Source organism: Malaclemys terrapin, chromosome 22, assembly GCF_027887155.1.
Source record: "Malaclemys terrapin pileata isolate rMalTer1 chromosome 22, rMalTer1.hap1, whole genome shotgun sequence".
NCBI lineage: Eukaryota > Metazoa > Chordata > Testudines > Emydidae > Malaclemys > Malaclemys terrapin.
The window spans coordinates 8,587,013-8,599,791 of NC_071526.1; the positions used below are offsets into that span (position 1 = coordinate 8,587,013).

At 50.3% G+C, this 12,779-nt stretch overlaps 1 protein-coding gene across 1 annotated transcript in view; it reads left to right on the forward strand.

The window, feature by feature from the left end:
* The first annotated feature begins 3,647 nt into the window (after positions 1 to 3,647).
* TCEA3 (transcription elongation factor A3) overlaps positions 3,648 to 12,779 on the forward strand; it is a 29,914-nt gene continuing 20,782 nt past the window's right edge. Inside the window, exon 1 of the mRNA XM_054011804.1 lies at positions 3,648 to 3,898. Within this exon, the coding sequence (XP_053867779.1) occupies positions 3,830 to 3,898 (69 nt within the window). The 5' untranslated portion in view covers positions 3,648 to 3,829. The remainder of the gene's footprint in view (positions 3,899 to 12,779) is intronic.

Below are 12,779 nucleotides of genomic sequence, written 5' to 3' on the forward strand. Positions count from 1 at the left end.
CCCCCCGATTTCTAATAAAATTGATTGTTTTTTTTGGTAAGTGGAAGTGATTCTGTGTGATATGTGACTGCAGCAGTGGTTTTCCATAGGTATTAATAGACCAGTGATGGGTGAGGTATGAATATTTATATACAATTAATAATATCATAGTAATACAAAGCCTCATCCCAAAGCGCTGGACACACTAGGTATAGAAATCGCTTCACCCACAACTGAAATGCAGCCACTTCTGGAGTGGAGTCTGGCAGCTGTTTAACAGGTGCACAGCACTTTAAGACAGGAATGGGAAGCATATTGTCTTCTGTTGAACTGTGGGGGCGAATAGAGGGAAGAAGAATGGAACAGGCTGGAGTTGGAAGCTGGAATTGGGCTGGGATACTCTTGTGGGATTTCTGATGCCCCCGAGTGGTTTTATATCCCCTCCACTGTGACAGCACCTCATGGGTGTTAGTTCAGTATTGACTCTTTCCTCCTATGGTGCATTTGCAATTGGACCCAAGTAAAGGGTTTATTTTAGTGAATATTCAGATTAGATTCCTGCTGATGTGAGTTTATTTTCCTGGAAGTGGCGGAATCCTTCCCCTTGGCCTCCTAGACAAAAATACGTGAAGGAATTTTTGAGTCGTCTCTCCGTATAATTCTTGGTGTCAAATTGCATAAGGGAATCTGTCCAGGGCAGCAACTCTGTGTGTGTTCCCACCTGCCTTTTTCGATTTGGATCAGCCATTTTATACCCAGCGTTCCTGACAACCCGGAAAGGGACTGCTTGGCTGCACTTTGCATTTACCCTCAGGAGTAAAACTAAAGATTTACAGATGGGGCAGGTCTGACTTTTTACTTAAAGAGATACTCCTCTTTAAAACCGCACCAAATCCTCTTTCCAACAGCCCTAGAAAAACTTTTGAACATCTTGACTGAGATTTAAAAAAATAAAATCCCCAACGTTCAGCTCCTAAATTTTCAAAAGCAGCCAGCAATTTTGCATGTCAGTTGTTACCTGACTTGAGACAGCTGAATAGGGGCAGAACTAAAAAAAAAAAAAAAAATGCTAAGCACCCACCCTCCGAAAATCAGGGACCCTTTTGAGGTCTGTGAGGGTGGCCGCCCAAAATCACTAGTTACCCTTCAACATTTGGACCCCAAGGCCCCAATTCAGCAAAGCATGTTTGGAGTCCCCTTCAATGAGATTTAAGAATGAGCTCAAGGGCTTTGGCGAATCCGAGCTAATATCTTCATTAAGGGCACCTCTGCGCTTCGAGCTCGGGGGGTCGTTCTCAGCTCAAAGTGCAGATTTTGCTTCATCTGCCTGACTTTCAAACATGCTGAGCCGCTCACTGACTGCAGCGGGGGCCGGTGGGCCCTTGGCACTTTTGAAAATGAGGCTACTGCTATACGTGGACTTAGGAGACCTTGTTTTTTGAAAACTTGGATCTGACTTTAATTCTCACCCTTGATGCTGTTTTCTTTCTGCAGTTCCCTGGGCTTGAATGCTATACATCAAACAGATCTGTTCCTAATCTGTTTCTGTTCCTAATCAGTTTCATTTTTACCCTCTCTAGTCAGTTTCAGTTTCTGGTTCTCTTGCTGCAGCCCAGTGTTGTTGTTTTTCAACACCGCAGCAACCTCTAACTCCTCCCCCTTGCATTGCTACATGAAAATGTTTCTAGTCCCATATGTCTGCCCTCCCCCACCCCCATCCCCATCCCTGCCTCCCCTTTTGATAAAAGAAACCTTACATTTTGAGCCCTGATGCTACCTCCCTGTGCCTCTTTAAGCACTAAGGCATGGCACGGGTTTTCATCGCATACATACACACCCCCTCCTCTGGGCTGGTGTTAGGAAACTGGCAGACTCCAACCGCCTAAGCTGTGCTCTAATTACCTAAAAATGCTAAGCCTGGAGGGTCATTACGAACTTGAATTTGAAAAATAAACATGGGGAGGGGGGAAAAGTCAAACCAGAGAATTAGTGGCACTGCCTAAAACCCCTGGGTAGTCCTGCTCTCTCTGTTTTGCACACAGACCACCATGTCCAGCATCCTGTCTCCACGGTGAGCTTATGCTTCAGAGCTAGGAGAAACCCAAAGTTGGCCTGTGGTGGAACACTGGCTGTGGAATGCAGGACAATTCCTTCCTGACCCCTCATAGCTGATCAGTTTGTGCCTTGAAGCATGGGATTTAATTACCAGGACTAGTCAAAAAATTTCCCCCTAAAACTCTTTTTGATGGAAAACTGGGTTTTTGGCTAAATGACTTTTTTTTCACAAAAGGTGTCCGCTTTTTGAGGAAATTTTGCATTCATTTCTTCAAAAAGCCCAAATACCCGACATCTGAACCATTTCAGTTTTGATACACTGCCATCGTGCCTCGTGTGAGTTGTAGTTTGTGCGACCTGCTGCGCAGACCCATTGTAATGGTCAGTTCCTGTCCCAAAGACCTTAAACAACCTAGTTATTTACATACATAACTGCAAATGTCATTATTAGCCTTACAATTAGGCTCTTTGAAAGGATTAGCTGCTACTTTGAATAAGTTTCAGAGTAACAGCCGTGTTAGTCTGTATCCGCAAAAAGAAGAACAGGAGTACTTGTGGCACCTTAGAGACTAACAAATGTATTAGAGCATAAGCTTTCGTGGACTACAGCCCACTTCTTCGGATGCATATGCTCTAATACATTTGTTAGTCTCTAAGGTGCCACAAGTACTCCTGTTCTTCTTTTTACTTTGAATAAGAACAGCCTGCTCCCTGGGCTACAATCAAATGACATGCATCACCAAACCCTCATGCTTCAGGACAGATGTTGGTCACCAGCTGTGGTCAGGAAGAAATTTCCCTTCGCTCAGTGGGAGAGGATTGCACTGGGGCCTTTCGCTGAAGCACCAGGCCGTGGCTCTGTATGCTGCTGGATCCTGGACTAGAAGATCCGTTGCAGTGTGGTAAGCCGGTTCGGGGGGGAATTTCCAGCCTGGGTTTATGACTCCACCAGCCCAGCGGTCGATGGAGCGTGCCAACAGGTGGGGGCTTGGTACAAGGCAGACTTTCAGAAGCCGTGAAGGCCATGCCCTACCCTGACTGTGCACAGCCCCCCCCCCCAGCTCTGTTCCCAAAATTCCCATGGCCTGGTGGCATCTCCAGCAGCTCCTGCTCCCCTCTGGTCCAGGCCAAGTGTTTTGTCCGTGTGGCTGCGGTAGCCTGCGGCGGGGCTGCGAGTCTGGCCCTTGGGCACCGCTCCTGACCCGGCCGCTCACACACGAGGGCACCGCCTGCGTCCACACGCGCTGCGCCCAGCCCCGGCTCGGCCCGCGGCTCGCTCCATTTAGCCCGTCCCCCGGGTGCTGTTCCGGCTGCATGTGGCAGCCCCGCGGCCACGCCCCCGTCTTTGCTTTCGCTCTTTCGCTCCCGTTTCTTCTTTTTCCGCCCCCGGCCCCGCCAGGCTGTCAGCGGCCCCGCGACCGACACTTGGAGCAAAAGTTCGACCAGCTCCCCCCATACCGCCCCCGTACACACCCACCTCCCCCCCCCTACACACACACACACACACTCCTCCCCACCCCCCTACACACCTATCCCCCCTACACACACACACTCCTCCCCCTACACACACACACTCCTCCCCACCCCCATACACACCTCTCCCCCCTACACACACCCACACCCGCCCCCACACCTCCCCCCCTACACACACACTCTCCCCCCGCCCCCCAGGCCCTGATGAAAACAGATCCCAGTTGTCCCGGGGGCGAGCTCCTGGTTGCTTTTGTGGTTTAACGCGCTCCGCCCCCCACCCCCTTCTCGCTCCTGAACGCCAAAAAACTTCGGGGCCGCGATCATGGGGCGAGCCGAGGAGCTGGTGAGGATTGCAAAGAAGCTGGATAAGATGGTGACCAGGCAGAACACGGTAAGTAAATCCGAAAGTGTGTGTGTGTGTGTGTGTGTGTGTGTGTGTGTGGAGCAGGGGTAAGAAAAACCCAGCAGTGTGTGTGTTTAAACTTTCCCAGCTTGGATCATGGCGCGCACATACACACACACACACTCTCTCTCTCTCTCTCTGTGTACGAGCAGGACACACACACTCACTCACTCACTCTGTGTGTGTGTGTGTGTGTGTGTGTGTGTGTGTGTACGAGCAGGGTAAGAAAAACCAAAACAGTGTGTGTGTTTGTTTAGTTTCTCTACTTTGCAGCTTGGATCTGTGTGTCCAGGAATGAAGGACAACCCAAACGGGGTGTGTGTCTGTTTAAACGTTGCAACTTGGATCTGTGCAGAACAAGAGAACCTCCTGGATAAATCCTGCTGATAGAGGGAGGAAGGGGCTGTCTGGCGGGTCTCTTCCAGCGGATTTGGCCTAGGGACCTGCTGACAGCACTTGCTAAAACAGCCCGATTCTGATTTGCTCGGGGTTCAGAGGCTGTTGTCACCAGCTCCCTCGAGGAAGGGGTGCCCAGCACCTCTGAAAATCAGGCCGTCAAAGCTTTGCTCCCCCAAAATGTCAACTTTGGTGGCGACGTGAAAACAACAAAGTTTCTGATAGCCTGATCCTTTGGACTTCAGCCGTCCAGTCTAACCCAATCCTCCTTGATTCCTCTGTGCATTTGAGCTGTTGCTTTCCTTGGGCTCCTGACTGTATTTTCATGTTGCCAGGGTTTGGTCGCATGAAAAGCGGGGTTTTCAGCCCCACCCATGTGTGGGGCTTTCTGATTGTCCTTCATGGCCCTCTCCCTGCCCCCAACACCACCCGGGCTCCAGGGCCAGGTTTGGAGAGGGGTAAAGAGTGGGCGAAAGCGACAGGAATCTGAACAGGGCAAACCCAATCTCAGACTGGGGCTTGTCCAAAGAGACTGGGCTGGGAAAAAGCAAAAATGATCAGGAAGGGCAGGGAGGAGGGGAAGGAACTGGGAGTCTAAACCTTTTTCACAAGAGAATGAAATCGCGCACCAGATTTCAGAACAGGGCCTTGGATAAAGTAAACTGTTTAGTGTAGGGACAACCGGCCTGATCCTTCCTGCGCATCCGTCTTGTCCTGGGGAAGGTCTCCTGGCTTCCCCTGATTTACTCTTCGGGGCCAGCTCCTTAGCTGGTGGAGCTCTCGGTTGCAGTGAGGCTACCCCCATCACGCTGGCAGGGCATCTGTGCCCTGACTGGCACCCGTGCAGTGCAATCAGGCTCTGGTGCAATGTGCAGTGGAGGAGGGGCTGGTGCATGAAGTTAATATTTTACTTTCCTTGCGACCTTTGCCTCAATGGAGTGTAATTAACCCCCTCTGACTCCCCCCACCCCCATCAATGTGTACATTCAGCTGGGAGCATTAGCGCTCAGCTGTAAGGTTGGGCCTTGCATTGGCTCTAGGGCAATCAGGTGCCAGAGCACAGCTTCCCATCGCTGAATGGAGGGCACAGGCCCTGCACGCTGGTGAAGTATTGCACCCAGCAGCGCTGCCCTTCCAGCATAATACCTGGTGGGTGTGGCCCTGCCTGCAAATGGGGGGGGGGGGCTGTTTATATAAGGGGAAGTATGTTAAAATATTTCCCCATGTGATATGGGTTGCACCACAGAATCTGTGAAGGAGCTGCTAATTGCTGCAGAGTCCCTGGAGAGTTTCTCTCTCCGAGGGCGTTGCTTTCTCCTTTGCACTGCAGGGCCTGATTCTCCATTGCCCTGCTCCTGGTGGTGGTGTTTTACACCAGGGCAAAGTGGGTGTAAAGGGCCACTCCGAAGGGTAGTGCTTTGCCTTTGTTTTGCACACGGGCAAATGGCTGCAGAAGGCCTGCAAACTGGGCCTCCAATCGGCACCTTCTCCAGGTCTCCCCCGGCTGTGGTGGAAGCACCAGAGGAACCAGCCTTTTTACCCCCATGTTGTCTGGAGGGGACCACGAGCCATTGTCCCAGGCACCTTTCACACTCGGAGGCTGCTCGACTCCAGCACTGAGTGTGCCTGGCCAGGCTGTGGGCGTATGTTCCCTGGGATACCTGTGGGGTCTGTATCATTTCTAGCTGGGGACAGACCACGAGCCACTTGTACTGTTCAGGAACAGCGAAGCCAAGGCGCCGTGTAGCTGCCCGTGGTATCTTATGTGTCTAACTGAGAGAAACCTATTGCTGATGCATACTTCAGTGGCAACTTGTGGCTTACCTTCAGGGCCGGCTCCAGGCACCAGGTTGGCAAGCAGGTGCTTGGGGCGGCCACTCCGGAGAGGGGCGGCAGGTCCAGCTATTCGGCGGCAATTCGGCGGACGGTCCCTCACTCCCGCTGGGAGCGAAGGACCTTCAGCCGAATTGCCGCCGCGGATCGCGATCGCAGCTTTATTTATTTATGGGTTTTTTTGGCTGCTTGGGGTGGCCAAAACCCTGGAGCCGGCCCTGCTTACCTTGGTGCTCCATCGACCCCCACAGATTGTTCAAAGACTGTGAGAGGCCATTCTAGTGCCAGGCTCAATGCAGAAATTAGAGGGACTGAAATATGCCCCAGTGCTGTGTGCAGTTGCAATCAATATCCAAGGGTGGGCCAGTTATCTGGGCTCCCACAGCCAGCTCTACACAATAAGAGAGGAGACCTCTCCAAAGCCAAACATCTGAGTACAAGTGAGGTTTTTACTCACGAAAGCTTATGCCCAAATAAATCTGTTAGTCTTTAAGGTGCCACCAGACTCCTTGTTGTTTTTATCTGAGTACATGTTGCAGTACCTTTTAGGAGGACGTAAGGGAAAGCGTACATAGGGAACCCTGACCATCCGCTGCTGGGAGCAGCCTAGATGCGCATGGGGTGAGGCATGAAGCAGGTGTGAAAACACAAGGTAGATGCCTGGGTGTCTTTCAGAAGGACCAGAGAGACACAACTGAAAGGACCGCTCCTACCCAAAGCGTTAGCCAATAGGTCTTGGAAGTGAATGTCACTAGATCTGCGTGGAAAAAAGGGATTTGGCTTTCGAGGAGTTGCTCGCCAGTCCAGCTTCATAGCAGTCTTCTCACTAGACCAAGAGGTGACAGAAAAAGAGGTTTGGCCCCAGAAGAATCAACCTCCTCCCGCAGCTCACACCTTGCCACGCTTTTGGCATGCCATGATTTCAGGCGTGTTGCTTCCAGGCTCTAGCACCAACAAATGAATGGACTTCCGGTTCCGATTGCTCTGGTGGTTACAACAAAAACGACCCCATATGAGTTCTGCTAGACTATGGGACAACCCCTGTCAGTGACCAGAGTAACTCAGTCGCTTATGGGTTGACCTCTCAGAACAAAGCTGCCCCATACAGGTAAATCTTTGTTCTCACTGGCCCTGCTTGTAAAGATGTGAAGCTTAGAGATGCCATAGCTAAGAAGTCTCGAAGCTCTCTTCTCTAACCTTGAAAATACAGCTGAAAACTTAACCAAGCTTAAACCACAAGACCCAGTACTACTGATAAGACTGGATGGGGAAAAAGTTGGACTGCCCCAGCAATGAACCTGAACCCCATGATCCTACCTGCAAGAGACTGATCAAGTGGCTCTGTGTAGAAGAAATAGGCAGTAGGATGGTTACGGGTGACCCCAGTAGTGGTGGTACCTGTGTCATGTACATCACAGCCCTAGTGAAAGGAGAGAATCTTGCAGGGCAGAGACCTAACCCCACTGAGCAGGACTCTACACCTTTGGGATCAAACCGTCCGTAAGACCAGGGGACGAGCCGATCTGCCTGAGTTGCACCTAGAAGAGGAAGCCAGGCCGGGGGAGAACATTTTCCCACCCAAAAATGAGCTTCCTTCAAAAATATTTTTTTTCTCCCTGGGAAAATCTCACTGTTAATGACATTCTTTGGTGGGGGAAATGTCAGTTCAAAATGAAAGAAAAATGTTAATTTTGTTCCATTTTGAAATGTCCCGTGTAAATTCACGATTTTTTCGTTAGAAATATTTTCCGGGAAAATACACCTCTACCCTGCTATAACACTGTCCTTGGGAGCCAAAAAATCTCACTGTGTTATAGGTGAAACTACGTTATATCGAACTTGCTTTGATCCGCCAGAATGCGCAGGCCCCCCCCCCCCCCCCCCGGAGTGCTGCTTTACCGCGTTATATCCGAATTCCTGTTATATCGGGTCACATTATATCGGGGTAGAGGTGTATGTTGTTGGTTGTAGGTAGATGCTGAATGATAGAGAGGAAGAAGAGCAGCTTTAGGGATAACGCCGTATTAACGCTAATAAAAGTTCCTTGTTCAGCGTTAGGAGAAGGTTGATTCTTTATCGCTCAGAGACAAGGTGGGGGAGGGAATATCTTTTCTTGGACCAACTTGAGAGAGAGACAACCTTTGGAGCTTAAACGGAGCTCTTCTTCAGCGCTGTGTAAGCGCGAAAGCTGGTCTCTCTCACCAACAGAAGTTGGTCCAATAAAAGATATGACCTCACCCCCCTCGTCTCTAATATCCTGGGACCAACACTGCCACAGCACGACTGCCGTCCTAACTTGGCAGTAGTGCTTTGAACTGCCGTCTCGTTTGCAATTCACTGAGACACAAAGGGCCTGATTCTCCCCCGCTTTGCCCCTTGGGTTGTCCTACAGCACCGATCAGGGCACAAAACTCTGCCCACGCAGCCGTTCTCATTCATTTGCCCTGGCAGCGTTTTGCACCCAGGGGGCACTTGCTTTGCACAGCTGGGTCCGTTCCCTGGGGTGCAAGGCAATGGAGAATCTGGCCCCGGGGCACAAGACCTCACGAGCAAACATGGAGAAGCTGCAGCAGAGGTGTAAAAAGGCGGACTAGCTAAACACAGGCTGCTTTTGTAGGGAAACCATTACCTCTCTGGTGGCTTTTTAGTTGCCAAGAATGTTGGCGAAGGGCATCACGGCCTGGTCACCTTGTCAATGTTCGGAGTCTGGCATTGCTCTAGAACTATGACTTCCCTGATTTTACCCAAGGCTGAGTGTGCAATAGGCTACCGGGGCATCTAGGGTTGCCATGCTCTGGGCCTGGTACTGCAGCCTCAGAGGTGCTGGAGTAACCCAGTGAGGGGCACTGCTAATGGGTCTATTCAGGATGACGATCCACCGGCCCATCCCTTGCTCTGCCCCTGCCCTCAGACTCTGTAGCAGGGTAGAAGGAAGCCGTGCAGAGCTGGGCCCCGTGCCAGGCTGGGTTTGTGGATTTCCTGTGCTGCTCCCGCCGGCTGCCCCCATTCTCTGTGCTCTTCTCCTACATAATGTAACGGCTCCAGCAGCACCTGGGAGCTGTGGTTATATCCACATGCATGTAGATGAGGGGCTAAAAATAGCCGGGAATGAAATCGCACTGACCTGAGGTGAGGGCTGGGACTGGCTATATTTAGCCCTGAGTTTAGTGTAGCAACCACGACTAGATGGGGCCGGCTGTCCTGGGCTATGACCCATAAGTGCTTCACGCCGTGGCACTGGGAACGTGGGCAATGCGGGGTGTTGCAGACCTGGCAGAACAGGTCTTTGTAAATGGAGCTGCCGGGTTGTTGAGGGCTGTACTGCAAGTGCTCTCTTACCAAAGCTGCTGCCCCCAGATTATAATAGACCCCCCACACACACACACACTTTATTCAGAAGCCCTGAACCTGTAAGCCCTGAACCTGAGATCCCTGCCTTTCCAGCCTCAGCAGGCCTTGTCAGACAGCGTAAAGACCTGGCATTCCCAAGGCCGCCTTGCTTCTGTGTGTTTATTTTTGGTTTCTTGGTTTTTCTTTCTCCCTCCATCTCAACTCCACACGGCCCTAGGTGTCCATTTCTGGGGGGAGCATTTGAACTAGAAACCAGTGCTCTGTACGGGCTGAAAGTTGGGCGTCCCGGTTTGGAGACGGTGGTCAAAAGCAAATTCTGCTGCCCCTTAAGCCATCCCCACTCCTGGGATGTGTTGGATTCGGATAGAATAGATGTCCCAAAGGTGCTGATAGAGGCCAGTGACTGTCCAACATTAAACAGACTTAAATAAGGTTCCGGGCTTGGTTTGCAGAGTCTTCCGCCTGCTTAGTGCCATGGCAAGTGTGCCATTCAAAATCTTTGTAACTTTTTGATAAAGACACCGAAAAGAAGGAAAAACCGCTAAAGCGCTGGAAACGTCAAGTATTAAATAAGGCTTCCATTTAAAAGCATCCCCTGTTCCCTTTCCCATGAGCTGGAGAGGGTTTTTAGAAAGGAAAACCCCCTTGTCTGGCAGTCTCTTAGATGGCATTAAAGATGGCATTAACTGTCCCTTGGGAAAAGAGAAGAAGTTCGTTGAGATGGGCTGGAGCTGGCGTTGCTGCTGCTGCTAAGGTCCGATCCCGTTTTTTAGAAGACACAACAAGACAAACACACGCAAGACAAGAACAGCGAAGGTAGAAAATGCAGCGTCTGTCTGTGGGGTTGACTTTTTCTTGCAGACTCGCTGCTGGAGAAATGCAGGGACAATGCACGAGACCTGGGAAACTTGTACCAGCATTGGGCAGTTTAGGGCATTGCTTTAAGTTGCTTTTCTCTGGTCACAGGCTTACAGCAGTGTTGCAAAAGATACAGCCTGGGCTGCTGGCTAAACCAGAGTGGTCTTCGATAGAATTAAAAAGGAGGAGGATGGGACAGGGAAGAAATAAGGTGGGGAAGGAAAAGGACACGAGATGGGGAGAGAGACAAAGTCTCAGATCCCAGGTGATGGTTGGGTCCCTCTCTCTGGCCTGCTCGGATCAGGACATCTCTCAGGATCAGGTTGATGAAAGCGCAGAGTCCCAGGAGATGGGGCAGGTGGGAGCCAAGGTGGCCAATTTTTCTCCCAAAATCTCAATCTTTTTTTCTTTTTTTTCTTTAAAGGATCCCTGAAGGGAGACCTGGGCAGAATAGCTCGTCCTCTTATTATTTCATTCACCCGTTCGGCTTGGTTTCCGACACTCCAAGCTGGTTCACTGACTTCGGGTCCCACGCTTGGCTTGTTTACCAGGCACAATCTGAACACAGTCCTTGAGTTCTATCACGAGGCCTTTTTGTTTGGACTAATTCCCTCCTTCTGTCTCCCTCTGGTGCCTTTTCCCATTGACGTTTGTTATTACAGGGGTTAGGGTGACATCGTACGAACGTCCATGTATTTTTGACCGTTGAGCTCACAGTGCGGGTAAATCTGGAGCCCCAGTTATTACAACAGATGGCACCGGTGTAACTGACAGCAGGACTTGGCTTGCTGGGTCTAACTGAACCCCCCCATGGAGCCCGCCTAGCTGAATCCAAGTTTGTAATCAGAGTACAGCAGTTGCTGTATCAGACTGGAGTTTGGTGTCAGCAGCTGCCTTGTACTCTCAGAAAGCTGGGGCGGAACCAAGATACACACCAAGATGCAATCTGGTGCCAGCCTGTTCCTCTCCTCTCGCTCTGGGGCTGCTGCCTTTCCATGTGTGATGTCCTCTTCTGCCTTTCCATGCGTGATGTTCCACATGCAGCAAAGAGCCAGGACTCTGCTATTGTGACCATCACGGGGATTCTTGTATTGAGACTCCTGAACACAGACAAGCCCCGTTGTTCTCTCCTCTGGTTCTCTGTGCTGCCTAGTTTCAGAGTAGCACCCGGGTTAGTCTGTATCCGCAAAAAGAACAGTACTTGTGGCACCTGAGAGACTAACACATTTATTTGAGCATAAGCTTTCGTGGGCTACAGCCCACTTCATCGGATGCATGTAGTGGAAATACAGTAGGAAGATATATTTACACAGAGAACATGAAACAATGGGTGTTACCATACACGCTATAAGGAGAGTGATCAGTTAAGGTGAGCTATTATCAGCAGGAGAGAAAAAGAACTGTTTGTAGTGGTAATGGAAACGGCCCATTTCCAGCAATTGACAAGGAGATGTAAGGAACTGGGGTGGGGAATAAGCATGGGGAAATAGGTTTTACTTTGTGTAATGGCCCATCCGCTCCCAGTCTTTATTCAAGCCTCGTTTGATGGTGTCCAATTTGCAATTTCCACTACATGCATCCTATGAAGTGGGCTGTAGCCCACGAAAGCGTATGCTCAAATAAATTTGTTAGTCTCTAAGGTGCCACAAGTCCTCCTGTTCTTTGTGCTGCCTAGGGTCACCAACCGGGGTCTCCCTCGATTCTGGCCAGGTCTCCGCCGTTATGGTCGGGGCCTGTTGGAGATGCTTTACAGTACAAATCCAAAGCAGATGCGTTTCCGCATCTTTGGCCAGGCTGAGAAAGCGCGCAGAAACTGGAGAAGACCGAACCTCCTTTCCATCTGCCTCTGACAGTGACCTCCCGCATCAGGAAATAAAAAATAATAACAAAAAAAGAGTTTTAGAAAAAATATGGGTCAAAGTTTTTGTTTTCTTTTGACTCATGGCAGCTGGATAATACAGAGACATTTTAACCCTTCCCTCCCGCTTCTCTTGAGCGGGTAATTTTATAGGAATAGCTGCAAGATGCATGTATCATGTGAGTACGTATGGTCTACGGGGAAGAGCTGTCCTGTCAGCCATAATAAGTGATCAGTGGTTTTATACACCCTGGGCCAGATTCACAGTTGGTGTAAATCCATGCCGTTCTGTGGACTTTAATGGAGTTGTGCCCATGGACACCAGCTGAGAATCTGACCTCTTACTTTATCCATCATCTTCCGTGTATAATAGAATCATAGAATATCAGGGTTGGAAGGGACCTCAGGAGGTCATCTAGTCCAACCCCCTGCTCAAAGCAGGATCAATCCCCAGACAGATTTTTGCCCCAAATCCCTAAATGGCCCCCTCAAGGATTGAACTCACAACCCTGGGTTTAGCAGGCCAAGTGTAAACTAAAACTAAAAAAACTCATGGCAAGAAAAAAGATCTTA